This window comes from Brassica napus, chromosome C2 (assembly GCF_020379485.1).
Source record: "Brassica napus cultivar Da-Ae chromosome C2, Da-Ae, whole genome shotgun sequence".
In the NCBI taxonomy this organism is placed as follows: domain Eukaryota; kingdom Viridiplantae; phylum Streptophyta; class Magnoliopsida; order Brassicales; family Brassicaceae; genus Brassica; species Brassica napus.
This window is the reverse complement of record NC_063445.1, coordinates 58,075,968-58,091,083: the sequence shown is the minus strand read 5'-3', so window position 1 is coordinate 58,091,083 and position 15,116 is coordinate 58,075,968. Positions and strand designations below refer to the sequence as shown.

Below are 15,116 nucleotides of genomic sequence, written 5' to 3'. Positions count from 1 at the left end.
ATGTTAAAAAATTACATTGCTTAACTAAATGATTCTGAAAGTGTTGTTGTTTCATGATTTAAGTTTTCATATATACAAAAAAATATCTAAGAGTTGTTTTCAACCTTATTTGTTAGTATTTAGTTTCATTTACTTCAGCATTTTTTCAAGGACTAACTGAAATATATATAACATTATATTATATGAAATAAAAAGGAAACTAAAACAGTCAATTTTCATAAGATGGAGCATTTTTTTTCCTCTGGTATTTTATTAAAGGTACAAGATCCAAATAAAAGGTATATTGGAGCATGTTCTTGAGATATTTCTTATATTAATGATATATTTGTTAAAATTAAATGAAGACAAATAAAAAGCATAAAAATAGAAGAAGAAGAGATAAATGAAATACGAAAATGGATGATGGAAAACAAATTGAGAGCTTAAAAGAACGTGCCGTTATTAAAGAGTGAGTGATTATGATGGGGCCACAACACTTGTAATGGAATCTACATTTTCACCTTTTTTTTAAGAAATTCTGTAAACAAAAATACTTTAATAAACTAATTTAAAACCAATATTATAATCACTAACACAGTTCTCTTTCACGGCCATATTCACAAATTACCAATTTGTCTAGATTCCGACACATCCACCATCCTCTTTACCACTATATATAGAGACAACTCCAAGATGAAGAAAGAACAGAGTCATCATTATTAGCCTTTTGAGACAACAATACAAAATAAAGAAAATACAACTTTAAACTGCTTCAGTAGTAGCAAAATGGAGAGAAAGCCTCTGGAAGTTGAGTCCACCGATCATCAGAAACCTTCCTCCGCCGTGTACGACGGCTCTGCTACGGCGGTTGATTCTGTTGAAGAAGAAGTTCAGGAAACCAAACTCGTTTATAGAGGCTGGAAAGTCATGCCTTTCATCATAGGTAACGCATATGTTTTTAAACATATTAAAAATATAAATTTTTGATAAAAAAATAAATCATTTTCTTTGATTGGTATATTTCCAAAGTTTTAGAAACTATATTTCTAGAAATTTCCTGTAATTAAATTTTGACAATTTTCTTCTCTGTTTCTAGAAACTATATTTTGTTGCTTTGATTTTATCATTCTTTGTGTTGTTGTCTTAAGCTTTGACTTAGTCAAACAGTAATTTAACCCAAAAGAGTGAGATCTTGAGTTTGAAGATGTTTCAGAACACATAAATGATCAAGAATCTCTTGTTTGATTCTTCGTTTGGTTGCTAAGGTCAAAGTCTTATGATCTTTTCTTCTTGCATGTTGTTATTACCAGGAAACGAGACATTTGAGAAGCTTGGGATCATTGGAACACTATCAAACCTTCTGGTTTACTTAACTGCTGTCTTCAACATGAAGAGTATCACAGCCGCAACAATCATCAACGCCTTTAGTGGCACAATCAACTTCGGAACCTTCGTTGCTGCCTTCCTTTGCGACACTTACTTCGGCCGTTACAAGACACTAACCGTCGCGGTCATCGCATGTTTTCTTGTAATAATCCATCCTCTATAACCTTTTCTTCCTCCACAAGCAATCTTGGTTTATAAACCTAAAAAAAAAATCTGGTTCTTGTTTTGGTAGGGATCACTTGTGATACTATTAACTGCTGCAGTACCACAACTGCATCCAGCTCCATGCGGAACAGCCCTCACGTGTACAGGCCCAAGTGGCGGCCAGATAGCCTTTCTACTAATGGGTCTTGCCTTTCTTGTGGTGGGAGCAGGTGGGATTAGACCGTGTAATCTTGCTTTTGGAGCTGATCAGTTTAACCCTAAAAGCGAGTCAGGGAAGAGAGGGATTGATAGTTTCTTTAACTGGTACTTCTTCACCTTCACGTTCGCGCAGATCTTGTCGCTGACACTAGTTGTCTACATCCAGTCTAACGTCAGTTGGACCATCGGTTTAACCATACCTGTCGTGTTAATGTTCTTGGCCTGCGTGATCTTCTTTGCGGGTGATAAGTTGTATGTCAAGATCAAAGCCTCAGGTAGTCCATTGGCTAGTATAGCTCAAGTTATAACGGTTGCTATCAAGAAACGTGGGTTAAAGGCTGTGAAGCAGCCTTGGGTTAACCTTTACAATTACTACCCACTAAACTACGCAAACTCTAAGCTCAAGTACACCGACCAGTTCAGGTAAAGACACACGGTTATAAATAATATCTTTCCACTTTTGTTTACTTAGAAAGCAAGCTTTCTTTTTTTGGTAGGTTTCTTGATAAGGCGGCGATCTTGGCTCCTGAAGACAAGTTGGAGGCTGATGGCAAGCCTACGGATCCATGGAAGCTATGTACAATGCAACAAGTTGAAGAAGTGAAGTGCATTGTGAGAGTGCTTCCTATATGGTTCGCTTCATCTATCTACTACTTGACCATCACGCAACAAATGACCTACCCAGTCTTCCAAGCCCTCCAGAGCGATCGTCGCTTAGGCTCTGGAGGTTTTGTGATTCCTGCAGCCACCTATGTGGTCTTCTTGATGACGGGAATGACTGTTTTCATCATAATCTACGACCGCGTCCTCGTGCCTACCTTGAGAAGAATCACCGGTATAGACACCGGGATCACGCTCTTGCAAAGGATAGGAACCGGGATTTTCTTCGCCTTTTTGAGCTTGGTAGTGTCTGGTTTCGTCGAGGAACGAAGGAGGACCTTCGCATTGACTAAACCAACACTTGGTATGGCGCCACGGAAGGGAGAAATCTCCTCAATGTCAGCTATGTGGCTGATACCGCAGCTCACACTTGCGGGTGTAGCCGAGGCATTTGGAGCCATTGGGCAGATGGAGTTTTACTACAAGCAGTTCCCCGAGAACATGAGGAGTTTCGCCGGCTCCATCTTCTATGTCGGAGGAGGAGTTTCGAGTTACCTCGGCAGCTTCTTGATTGCAACGGTACACAGGACGACGCAGAACTCGGCTGGCGGTAACTGGTTAGCTGAAGATTTGAACAAAGGGAGATTGGATTTGTTTTACTTCATGATCGCTGGAATCTTGGCGGTTAATTTTGCTTACTTCTTGGTGATGTCAAGATGGTATAGGTACAAAGGAAGTGATGATGAAGTGACAAGTTATGAAACAAATGGAGATGTGATCAAACAACAAGACAAGAACAAAGTCTAATGATCATGTGGTTTCTCATCTTCTGGAAGCTTTTAGACTTAGTTTTTGGTCAGCTTCATACCATTTACAACTCTTTGGACTCTTTGAAATAAACTAAGTAATCATATACTTGTTATAGCTCTTTTTCTTTTTTCCTGATTTGCTATATTACATCACATCTCTTTTTTTTTCTATCACTGTGGAGGAGAAGGAGATCATAAGTTCAGATGTATTACAGAATAACAATTTGTTTTGCATTTTAAGGATTATGTTTTCTACTTCTGATCATTACCACAACAGAACAAACTTAAAAAGGAAAGCAAACATAACAAAAACACTACTTAGGAAATTGATACTTATATGCATAACAACTTTGTATCAAAGTTTCAAACAGAGACATCACTTTCTTGAATGACATTGAGAGGCTCTCTCTAGGCTTCTATCAGACTGTGTAGGACTGTTGAATGGTTTCAATGTCAAGACCTTTAAGTCTCACCACAGATTCAACGTGACCCTTGAGTGTGTGAAGCTCCCTCAACCTATCAAAGTGTAAAAGACACTGAGATATATATAACAATGTTCAGGTTTTGAGTAGAGTAGATGAGTCTTTTACCTAGCGATCTCTGCTCTTCTCTTAGCTTCTTCAGCCATTTGAGACAGCTCGTTGAAATGGGTTCGCTCTGGGAACATCTTAGCATCTGGTGCTTGCAACCCATGCAGCGTCCTCTGCGCATGTGCCCATTGTAACTCCCTTTGCTCTTTCCCAAAATCTTTCTTCCTAGTGAATGCAATCTATGGAAACATACACAGAGACCATTATAATCAAACGTGTAGAAAAAGCTATCATAAATGGAAAGAATCTTTGATATACATACCCTTTGTTCAATAACAAGATCCCAAGCTCTGCCACTAAGTGCATACCGAATCAAGAACTTGATGATGTCAAGAGGAATGTAGAAGACAATGTTGTAAAGCCAAATGACTCCAGCCCACCCCCACCCTATCCCTTCAATAGCAGCAAAGCTCCAATTTGCATAGACTGCAATTAGAGTAGCCACCTGTTTGCAAGAAAATGGTTTCAAGAAAACATAACAGCAGTTTATAAACTTGAGTGCTGACCACTGACCAATTGTGCAAGCATAAAAGCTATCACAAGCAACATCCCAGGACGTTCCACATAGGACCAGCTCCTTGACCGAGTCACAAAGATAAGCGCCTGACTTATAATGCTGACTTGTAAGTATATTGCTGAGGCAAGCTTCCTGAAATCATCATGTGCTGTTTTCTCCAAGGTTGAAACTCCAAACGTTCTCTGAAACAAGCGTTTGATGTGTTAATGAGGCACATAGAAATATAACACTGAAGAGTAGAGAGAGATTTATACCGGGAAGAAGTCGGTTTTATATGCAACCCAGAAGAATATAACTGTCATCATTGCCATGTAGCTCCCAAACACAACACCAGTTGCAAAAATCTCTGACAGTTTCCAGCTATCTGGAAGAGGGGAAGGTTTCACCCTATCCTTTGATATTGTCATAATAGTTCCTACAAGAGTCAATGCCACAAGGGTTGATTAATACAACACTTCTAAAGATATTTAGATTGAAGAATGTAAAAAGTAATGAACGAACCATCGTTAAGGATTGCTATGATAAGAACCATGAAGGGAGGGAAGTCAAACTTCCATATGAGAGCCAGCAGCATGAAGCCAAGCTGAAACAAGTAAGTAGCATACATATGAACATCAACTTGTAATAGAAAGTGGGAAAAAAACAAAAAAATATTCAAATGGTAACTTACAACAATACGGATTGTGATGGAAACAGCATAGATCTGTCCATAAAAACAAGAAGGTAGCACAAGTTAATTGGTTTTACCAAACAAAGTAACAATTGAGATTAAGAAGAAAGGTTATACTCACAGTATAATTTTTCATTCTCTGGAAGATAGCTCGGCTGGTCAATACAGCACTGATGATAACACTGAGACCAGGCTCAGTCAAAACAATATCCGAAGCACTACGAGCTGCGTCAGTTGCATCAGCAACTGCAATGCCAATGTCAGCCTTTTTAAGAGCAGGAGCATCGTTTACTCCATCACCAGTCATCCCACATATATGCTTCCTGGCTTGCAGTCTCTTCACTATCTCATACTTATGCTCTGCAGTTTCATGACAAAATGGTTTAGTTCTGAGTTGAATATGCAGGATAAAAGCAAAGAAACCTTACCAGGGAAGACGCCAGCGAAGCCATCAGCTTTTTCTATGAGATCATCTACTGGTAAAGCACCTATAGACTCATCCTTGTTCTGTCCAAGCAAAGCAGATGAAGGGTACATGTTGGTTCCCATCCCTAAACGGCGTCCTGTTTCTTTTCCTATAGCTAACTGATCACCTGCAGAGTGTCATGAGCCTTTAGCAATGACACATAAATTAATAAAAAAAAGAGAGAAGCAAAGTATTAATTCTGGAAGTTTCTTAAACTAATAAATCGGGTTTTGAGGCTACTATAAATACCAGACTAAAAGATTGTAAATTTATTTATTCACATAATCAATATATTCGTTTATGCTCTTAAGTTTTTTTGCTTTTTTCGAGTTGATTCGCGTTTGTTCATAACACAAAGCTCTTAAACGCCAAAGAAACCAAGGACTAACCTGTGATCATTTTGACATTCACACCAAGGTTTAAGGCTCTTCTGATTGTCTCTGCACTGTCATGCCTAGGTGGGTCAAAGAGAGGCATGAGGCCCACAAATTGCCAAGGGCCTCCAGAACTTTCCTTTGTCCCTTCAGGAACTTCCTGCAGAAAGGCTTCCAACTTTAGAATCTTGTATCAAACTTGAGGAGCAAGCATGTTTCTCCAGTTACCTGGTATGCCACGGCAAGAGACCTCAGACCCCGTTCAGCGAACTTGTCTATTACAGCATGAACTCTCCTCTCAATCTCTGACTTATTGTGGGAAAGACTTAGAATCTGAGACATTGGCAGCACAATCAGCTATTTGCACCAAGAAACTGTTAAAGAAAGAATGTATAAATAGTAACCAATAGATAGCTTACTTGCTCAGGTGCACCTTTGCTGACTCTATGCATTTTACCATCACTGTCAATATATGTAAGAGCCGTCCTCTTATCAGTGGGGTTGAATGGAAGAAAGTGAACCTCTCTAACACCAGCTCTTGCCTCTTTAGGGTCTGCAAGCATCCCAACAATAGCAGCATCTATAGCATCTTGGTTCTCAAGTCTAGACGCTTGAGCTGCCATTAGGACAACAGCATCCGCATCCACACCCTTTGTGAAAACCTACAAGAAACTTGTGCTCATTCAGAAAATGTCCATAGAATAAGCAACAAACCAAAAGTTACCTCTATGAGATTCTTGTCAACAGTGAGTTTATTCAATGTTAATGTTCCGGTCTTGTCACTGCAAAGCACATCCATGCCAGCCATTTCCTCAATAGCTGTCATCCTCTTGGTGATTGCTCCCTGCTGAGACAATCTATGAGAGCCAATAGCCATGGTCACAGACAGAACCGTTGGCATGGCGATTGGGATACCACCAATGAGAAGGACAAGGAGGTTATCAATCCCAGGGCGGTATGCTCGGTGTTGAATGGGATACATTACTACAATCTCAATTAACATCCCCACTGCAATGGAGCAGATGCAGAAGTTCCCAATGGCTGTTAAGACCTGAACACAAGAAAACAAAAGCATATTAGTATATACTCTAAACCAAACCATATACCATATGAAGAAGAATACTTGCCTGTTGAAAATGGCCAACTTGGTTGGTTGTATCAACAAGATGAGCAGCTTTTCCAAAGAAGGTGTGGACTCCAGTTGCAATCACAACTGCTTCAAGCTCTCCTTGTTTGCATGTGGAGCCTGAGTACACACCATCCCCTGGACCTTTGGTTACTGGGAGAGATTCACCAGTAAGAGAAGACTACAGAACAAAAAGGTTCACAAAAGCTTCAGTAACAAATTATTATTCTTAAAGTAATTAAGTAACACATGGTGAACCTGATCTATCTTGAGAGGGTCTCCTTCGAGAAGGCGAGCATCAGCAGGAACAATGTCACCAAGCTTGATGCTGATGATGTCTCCAGGGACAAGAATTGCAGCATCCTGCTCACCCCACCTTCCATCTCTCAGTACCTTCACAAAAGGTTTGTGACAAGAGATGCTTAAAAAACAAGTGGTAGTAGCATTAAGCAAGAATGTTAAACCAAACCTTTGCTTTGGGAGCAAGACGTGCCATGAGAGCAGCAGCGGCATTACCAGCGTTGTTCTCCTCAATGAAACTGATGGTGGAGTTTATCACAAGCAGAGTGATGATACCAACAAAGTCTTGCCAGTCAGGAGGCTTCCCCTGAGGAATCATCAACACAAAATGAAAATAAATAAAGAGTTAAACTTTAAAAAGTGAAAACATGTAGGAGGGTGTAGAATATGCTCACTCCTCCATTAGCAAGTGCAATAGCCATAATGGCAGCAGCTTCCATCACCCATGAGAGAGGGTTCCACATGAATCCTAGAAACTTCAGAAATTTGCTTTCCTACAAAAATAAAAAAGAAAACTTTATTCCTTAAGACATAGAAAGTATAATCCTTTTGGAGCTATATGCCATGGAATATTCAAGAACAGAACCTATAGAATCCAAAGTTACACCCTTTTTTTTTCTCAAATTCATAAAAGACACATAAAGCTATAACCTTTTTCTCTTCAAGCTTGTTGTGACCAAAGAGGGCAAGCCTCTCATCAGCAGCAGCTGTAGTGAGACCTTCTCTGCTACATCTCAGACTCTCAAAAACTTCTTCAATTGGCACATTTTCCTTAAAATAAAATAAAAAAAAAACCTTTAAGACTCTTTTTGTCCAAGAGAATTTAAACATTATAGAAACAGAACAAAGTGTAGATCTGTTACCAGATCCACTGTTTCTTTCAGAACAGCCTCAAGGACCTCTTCCTTGTCTCCCATATTCTTCTGCTTACTCCAAGAAAAAAACAAAAAAAGAAACAGACAAATTATCAGAAAAAGCAAACACTAGAAGAAAACTTCAGTACCAAGAAAAAAAAATGTTAGATGTGTAGAGGAACCTGTAATTGTTAAGGCCTTCTTGTTTGTGTTCTTGGGTTTGAGAGAAACAAGAAATGAAAGAAGAGTGGAGAAGATGAGGAAACCGCTAAAGGTTAGTGGCAGTATGGGAAGCTAACACACACACTCTGCCCCCACTGTAATATCCTTTCCTTTTTCTCCTATTTAATTAATTTAAGTCTTGCCTTTTTCAACATTTTTACTCCTTTACGTCAAAATCTTTAACTACAATGGGTAATTAACTAATTAATTAATTATTAAGTGGTCCTTCAAATAAATTTGGTTAAGGTAAATTTATTTTTATCTTTTTGATAGAGGAAATGGTTTTATTTGAAATGCAGTAAATATGATTATTATTTGGAATAGCAGTAACTACAGTCTTCACAGCTGTAACTATTAAGTGCTATGGTGTGTAGGTGCTAGATTATTTTAAACGTTATACCTTTGCAATTATTGGCTACTAGTATGTTTGGCAGATTCATAAAAAAATAATAATGATCTCTTTATATTTAGGTACTTGAATACAAAAATCCAGTAAAAATTAACATTTAGACAAAAAAAATCAGTAAAACCAAAACTCCATTATTACTTTTAGAACAAAACACCATTATTATGTTAGATGTTTCATTTGTGTAAGCCTCCAACTTTCATGCAAATAGGTCAAAAACAAGTAACGTACACGAAACCCATACATGTTTCTTGTGATTCAAATTCATATACAAATACATTTAATTGAAGTAGTTTTGTCCCAACTAACACACTTAAAAAGATCATTACATAAAGACAACAATGTAAGCGGATAAAACGTTAAATCAAGTTTATATTTTGGTGAGAATTAGTTGCCATTTAAAAGAGTACAACCTTTAGAGTACAGCTTTGTAAACTGCAGGAGTTGAAAATGACCATTGGTAAAAAAACAATTTCATTACAAAAATAATAATACTAGATGGGTGAATAAATGCGAATGGGCCGAGAAACAGCTATATGTCCCATGTGCATAAAAAATTGTAGCCATATGATGTCAGCATCGTAAAGCGACACGTGTCAAGGGGAAGAAACAGTTCACAGTTTACCACACACAAGCCAAGAAACAAAAACACAACCCACGTGAAGCGACCTTTGTTGTTGTGTTTTATTCTTTTCAATTAATAAAAGGATCTTTTTATTTTATCTTATTTTTGTAAAAAGGTACCACCAATTGAATTCCGTACGGTACCTGTCCGTAAAGAGGTAGTGTTTTCCACTACATTGATGATTTTTTTCTCTTTACTTCTTTCTTTCCTTCCTCTTTTGTTTCCGACGTCTTATAATTTTTTTTTCCAGCTCTAGTGAATTAATAATGTATACAAATGGTTCAGTTTATCTTTTTTTTTATCAACTGGTTCAGTTTATCTTTGTTTTCAAATTCTCTAATATATGATACTTTCTTCAAATTTTAAAAACATAAACTTTCATCATAACTTTTTTTCTTTTGGGTCAAATGATGGATTTCAGGTTTGTAATCACATTTAAAGCCTACAAAGAAGGCCCAACCACATTTAGGATTATCTATCTCTTAGTTCTCTTGCTGCATGTTTAACCAATAAAGTAAAATTAAAATAAATAAAGGTCTTTTAACAATAAAAGCCCACTATTATTAGCATGTTTACTTTAAAATCATGAACTAACTAAAATCAGTAATGGGCATTTTTACAAATAAAAGCCCACTAGTAGCCTATTTTGATATCATGAACTAACTCATGTAACGGAGATAGATTGATCGAGAGAGTGAAGGAAGAGAAAAAAGATGAAGACGACGAAAGTAGGGAAAGTGTTTTACCCAAAAAAAAGTAGGGAAAGTGATGAACCCTAGTGATGGTTACCGAAAACATATTTGCAAGAGGGAGATTAAACGTGTGAGTTACCGTATTCAAGTTTATAGAGTTCTTTAATAGTTAAATTATGGAAAGTAATACATAGGGTAATGTGGTGTAGAGGCTGAAGGTGCTTTGGTCAAAGTAAGAAAACATAAGAAGAGACAGCTTGAAGAACTCTCAAAGTGGTGTAGAAGAAGAAAAGGTAATTCTCTAAGTAGAGTTAGGAGGTTTTACTACTTCTATTCCACAGTTACCTCCCATGTTATGATTTGTTTTTTTTTGATCATTTTGAACGTTCCGAGAACCTACAACTCTTCTGGGTACAGGCAAGCTTTTTTATTAATGACTAATTTGATAGATTTTACAAGAGACAAAAACTGTAGGCATGCCATTTCTTACTAACTCCATGTTTTTCCATATTGTAGAGGCATCATTTTCCAGAGAGCAAGCGGTTCAAGAAAGCTCCTTTGTAGAGGAGTTATGACTTAAGTTATCAGTCTGATCTTATTTTTATTAACTCCGATTCAGGGTTAACATTTGGTTGTTTAAATATTAAGTTTTCGTATGTTTTATGACTTGTCATATGATGTAACCGGTGCATGAGTAATTTTTTGCAGTCGGGACTTGTATTATATTAAAACAGAAATCAGAATATTTATGATTAACAAAATCATAAGAGATTTTAAATTTACCTTCCAATATAGATGATGCTACCCTAACAAAAAAAAATCGAATTCTTGGTTAGAATTCACTTTAAAATTTTGTATCTTTTTCATTTCAAAACTTATTCTATAAAACGGAAGTTATTAGGGATATATATATCCCACGAATTCTAAGAGACATTAACTAATATATAAAGGGTTAGGGTCAATCCACTAATTGCAAATTGATTTTAAGTCGGAAGGAAACCCATAATAAACTTGAATCTAACACGGTATCAAAGCCTATATCCGAAAATACCCTAAGCTCCTAATTAATATACCATTCCGACCGGGTTTATAGGGCGTACTTAACCCTTCCCGACCGGGTATAAAAGATCGTAATTAACTTGCTCGACCGAGTATAACTGTCCTAAAGTTCCGAGATTTCTGGCCGATAAGAGCCATCATCTCGAAAAAGAGTATTAGAGATATATATTCCACTTCGGAAATTCTAAGGGACATTAACAAATATATAAAGGGGTTATTTTTTGCGCCAACACTACGCTTCATGTAACTGGATTGTGATGCTGATTAGGGCGCATGTCCGGTCACATGTCGATCACTAACCGGCTGGATTATACAGTTTGGGACTTCGCCTATTTGTTAGAAAATAAAGAAACAAGATGCTATTTCACTCTCTTCCACTGAAGCTGAGTTCTGTGCAATGAAAGCAATCACTAAGGAACTCATTTGGATCAGAGGACTTCTCTCTGAACTTGGTCTACCACATGATGGACCAATGACCATATGCTGCGACAATAAATTGTCAGAAGTACTCTAGCATTGGTAATTCAAATGGTGTGAAGTTATTTTAGCAGAAAGAAACTGATTCATAATTATTAAAAAATACGGGATAAAAGATATAAGTCATGTAAATGGAAGATTCACTTTGTTGGCAGTAGAAACTGGAGTGCTAATAAAATGGGTTTGAAATTGATGTGTCATTTTGATAGTGTCGACCGTGAAATTTAAGAGACCATAGATATTTAGTAAAATTTAAATAAAATGCTTTAAAATAACATTTATATTTATCTAAACTATTAAAAGAGAAACATTCTGAAAAATATACCTAAACAAAGTTGTTGCACCCTTTCATTAATTAGTAATATTTTTGGTCTTACCATAATATTTGACTAACGATTCGTAACCTAAAATTTCTCTAACAATAATTTATTACGTCATATTTTTTTTGTATATAACAAAGTTATACGGCATATAAACTTTTATTTATTAGGCCATGTTCTACACGAAAATGATATACACAATATATAGTATATATTTTATTATACTATTTTCTCTAAACAAGTCTCTTTAATCTCATTTTTTTAAAAACTATTATCAGATTTTCTAGGGTTTTAACAAGACAAATCAAATAGTTTATAGTTTTATGAATTACTATAAAATACATCAGAAGTTTTTAAAAAAGATGTTATCAGTTTTTCCTGGTAATTTTACCGATTTTTAAATTAATAAAATAGAGCTTATGATAAACATGAAAACATATGCATATCCAAATTATATAGGTTTCGGATTTACCGGCTCAACCGCGGCTCTAACAATAATTTTTTACGTCACATTTTTTTTTACATAACAAAGTTATACGGCATATAAACTGTTATTTATTAGACCATATCATGTTCTACACGAAAATGATATACACAATATAGAGTATATATTTTATTATAGTCTTTACCCTAAACAAGTCTCATTAATCTCATTTTTTAATAAACTATTATCAGATTTTCTAGGGTTTTAATAGGACAAATCAAATAGTTTATAGTTTTATGTATTACTATAAAATACATCAGAAGTTTTTAAAAAAAATGTTATCAGTTTTTCCTGGTTTTTTTACCGATTCTTAAATTAATAAAATAGAGCTTATGATAAACATGAAAAACATATGCATATCCAAATTATATAGGTTTCGGATTTACCGGCTCAACCGCGGATCCAAATAGAATATCTATATGTAGATTACATATGTACCCCCCCCCTCCCCCCCTAAACAAGTCTCATTAATCTCATTTTTAAAAAAACTATTATCAGATTTTCTAGGGTTTTAATAGGACAAATCAAATAGTTTATAGTTTTAGGTATTACTATAAAATACATCAGAAGTTTTTTAAAAAAATGTTATCAGTTTTTCCTGGTTTTTTTACCGATTCTTAAATTAATAAAATAGAGCTTATGATAAACATGAAAAACATATGTATATCCAAATTATATAGGTTTCGGATTTACCGGCTCAACCGCGGATCCAAATAGAATATCTATATGTAGATTACATATGTACCCCCCCCCCCTTCCTTTTGGTTTTCAATTCTGTTTCAGTTTTTCAGCTTTTATCCAAAAAATAAATAAATTTAAAACTAACACTATATTACTTAACGACAATTTTGTGAAATAACGAACATGCCAACACAAAATAACATAAATCATATAAAACTCAGCAGATACTAATTATGTTAGTTAAAATCAATTTAATATTCAAATAAAGTGCTAAACTTTCTGGTGATTTTTTTCTTAAGTTGTTACATTACACTATAATTAAAATTATAAAAAATATTTGAAAAAAGGTTTTGACTGACCACGACCACAAATGCGGTTTGAATGGGAAGATGACAGCCATGGAAATTGCAAACAATACTAAATCCGTCTCGTTTGCACATGTACCTTGAGTTGTAAAATAAACGAGCTTTAAGTGAAACTAGATATTGACCCGCACGTCCGTGCGGGTGTTAATTTTTACGGTTTTATAAATTATTTGTTATTTTATCATTAGTGTTATATATTTAAGATGTGTCGTCGTATAACTAATTGTATTCAAAATATTTGGATTGAATCGGGTAATAAGATTATTTTTGGTACAAATATACACTCTTTTCAGATACATTGGTTAATTAAATATTTTTATATTTCTACACATCAAAATCAAAATCATTCAGACCCGAGAGGATCCAACTCAAGCATCATACATAAATTTATAATATCCAAGTGGCGCCTAATTTAAAAATCCAAAAAAATTAATCCCGAAAGAAACAACTTGTACCTCAATGAGTATCCGAATGTCCATACTTAACTGATTTTGCAAATAGATTAAAAAGAAAACTCTTTCTATATATTTGGCAAAAATAAGAAAAATAGAAAGAATTTTTATTTAATAAAATAGTTATATGAAGTGAAACATTAAGTGATAATAAATGTAATACTTTTTAATTATTTTGATTTAAATTATTATCTTGTTCATATAAACTATGCCTTTGAATTATGTGTTTTGCTATGTAATTTTTCACCAATTGGAACTAAGACAAAAGAAAGTTTTAGTAAAACATATTAAACCAAACTATTAACCATATGCAAAACTCGGTTATCTTACATTTTTATTTTTTTTATAATTGCACAAAGTTAATATTGATTAACTAATAAATAAAAATCTACATTATTACTTTTACGGTAAATATAATTAATGATGTGATATATTGTTAAAGTAATATAATTAATGAAATTACTAAAATAAAACTATACTTATATTTTTATACATTAATATTTGTTTTTCATAATTAGTGTTTTATATTTTAGATATGTCGTAATATAACTAATTGTATTCAAAAGATCCTGATCGAATCAGATAATATGGTTATTTTTGGTACAAATATCCAAACCGGTTTCAAATACATTGGTTATTTAGATATTTTAGGGTCATATACATCAGAACCAAACTCATCCAGATTCAAAAGGATTCAACTCAAAACCTACACATAAATTTATAATATTCAAGGAGTGAGTAATTTTAAAACAAAATAAAACGATACCCGAAAGGAACGACTCGTACCTAAGTGGATATTTAGTGTTCATGCCTAACTGATTTTATAAACTAATATAAATGATATTTTTTATGTGTTTTGCTAAATTAAGTGAAACTGAAAGAGTTTTTTTTATTTAGTAAGCAATTATATTGAGTGAAAAATTAAGTGACAATGAATGTAATTCATTTTTATTATTTTGATTTAAGTTATGATTTTATTCACTAAACATGTTTTGAATTATGTTTTTGGCTACGTAATTTTCCACTGATTGAAAAAAAAAATATTATAGTAAAACAAATTAAAACAAACGCTTAACCTTATGCAAAACTCAGTTATTTTACTTTTTTGATTTTATAATTGACACAAAACTAATATTGATTAACTACTAAATAAAATCTACACTATTATTATTATGGTAATATAATTAATGATGTGAAATATTGTTAAGACAATATAATTAATATGAGTGAAATATGGAAATACAATTAATGTAGTACTGCTATCTTCGTTTCCAAACAATTTTCAGTTATAGTACTATT

At 34.5% G+C, this 15,116-nt stretch overlaps 2 protein-coding genes across 5 annotated transcripts; one reads left to right on the top strand and one right to left on the bottom strand.

Annotated features, from left to right (window-relative positions):
• Positions 1 to 664: 664 nt before the first annotated feature.
• On the top strand, positions 665 to 3,377 carry LOC125575643 (protein NRT1/ PTR FAMILY 2.11). The gene is made up of 4 exons (XM_048747374.1): positions 665 to 922; positions 1,290 to 1,507; positions 1,598 to 2,151; positions 2,226 to 3,377. Exons 1-4 carry the CDS (start codon positions 766 to 768, stop codon positions 3,133 to 3,135), a joined length of 1,839 nt encoding a protein of 612 aa, XP_048603331.1. The 5' UTR covers positions 665 to 765; the 3' UTR covers positions 3,136 to 3,377.
• On the bottom strand, positions 3,326 to 8,373 carry LOC106405436 (ATPase 11, plasma membrane-type). 4 transcript variants are annotated; one of them, XM_048747373.1, is made up of 20 exons: positions 8,217 to 8,372; positions 8,044 to 8,103; positions 7,832 to 7,951; positions 7,576 to 7,674; positions 7,350 to 7,487; positions 7,139 to 7,273; positions 6,882 to 7,061; positions 6,479 to 6,805; positions 6,174 to 6,416; positions 5,983 to 6,087; positions 5,770 to 5,914; positions 5,343 to 5,507; positions 5,036 to 5,274; positions 4,915 to 4,947; positions 4,746 to 4,827; positions 4,499 to 4,659; positions 4,241 to 4,426; positions 3,990 to 4,172; positions 3,728 to 3,906; positions 3,326 to 3,653 (listed from the first exon to the last, which is right to left on the bottom strand). In XM_048747373.1, exons 2-20 carry the CDS (start codon positions 8,095 to 8,097, stop codon positions 3,557 to 3,559), a joined length of 2,871 nt encoding a protein of 956 aa, XP_048603330.1. In that variant the 5' UTR covers positions 8,098 to 8,103; positions 8,217 to 8,372; the 3' UTR covers positions 3,326 to 3,556. The 4 variants fall into 4 exon arrangements, with proteins under 4 accessions (XP_048603330.1, XP_048603327.1, XP_048603328.1 ...); XM_048747370.1 differs by having other exon boundaries at positions 4,746 to 4,947; positions 8,217 to 8,373; XM_048747371.1 differs by having other exon boundaries at positions 4,746 to 4,947; positions 8,044 to 8,110; positions 8,217 to 8,359.
• Between the last annotated feature and the right edge of the window lie 6,743 nt (positions 8,374 to 15,116).

Bases quoted from the DNA above. Each gene is read 5' to 3' on its own strand.
- LOC125575643 (XM_048747374.1), top strand. From the start codon at position 766: ATGGAGAGAAAGCCTCTGGAAGTTGAGTCCACCGATCATCAGAAACCT. The intron at 923-1,289 runs GTAACGCATATG...TGTTATTACCAG, and splicing joins AGTCATGCCTTTCATCATAG to GAAACGAGACATTTGAGAAG. The intron at 1,508-1,597 runs GTAATAATCCAT...TTGTTTTGGTAG, and splicing joins CGGTCATCGCATGTTTTCTT to GGATCACTTGTGATACTATT.
- LOC106405436 (XM_048747370.1), bottom strand. From the start codon at position 8,097: ATGGGAGACAAGGAAGAGGTCCTTGAGGCTGTTCTGAAAGAAACAGTG. The intron at 7,274-7,349 runs GTTTGGTTTAAC...CCTTTTGTGAAG, and splicing joins GTCTTGCTCCCAAAGCAAAG to GTACTGAGAGATGGAAGGTG. The intron at 4,173-4,240 runs GTCAGTGGTCAG...TCTTGCAAACAG, and splicing joins CTTTTATGCTTGCACAATTG to GTGGCTACTCTAATTGCAGT.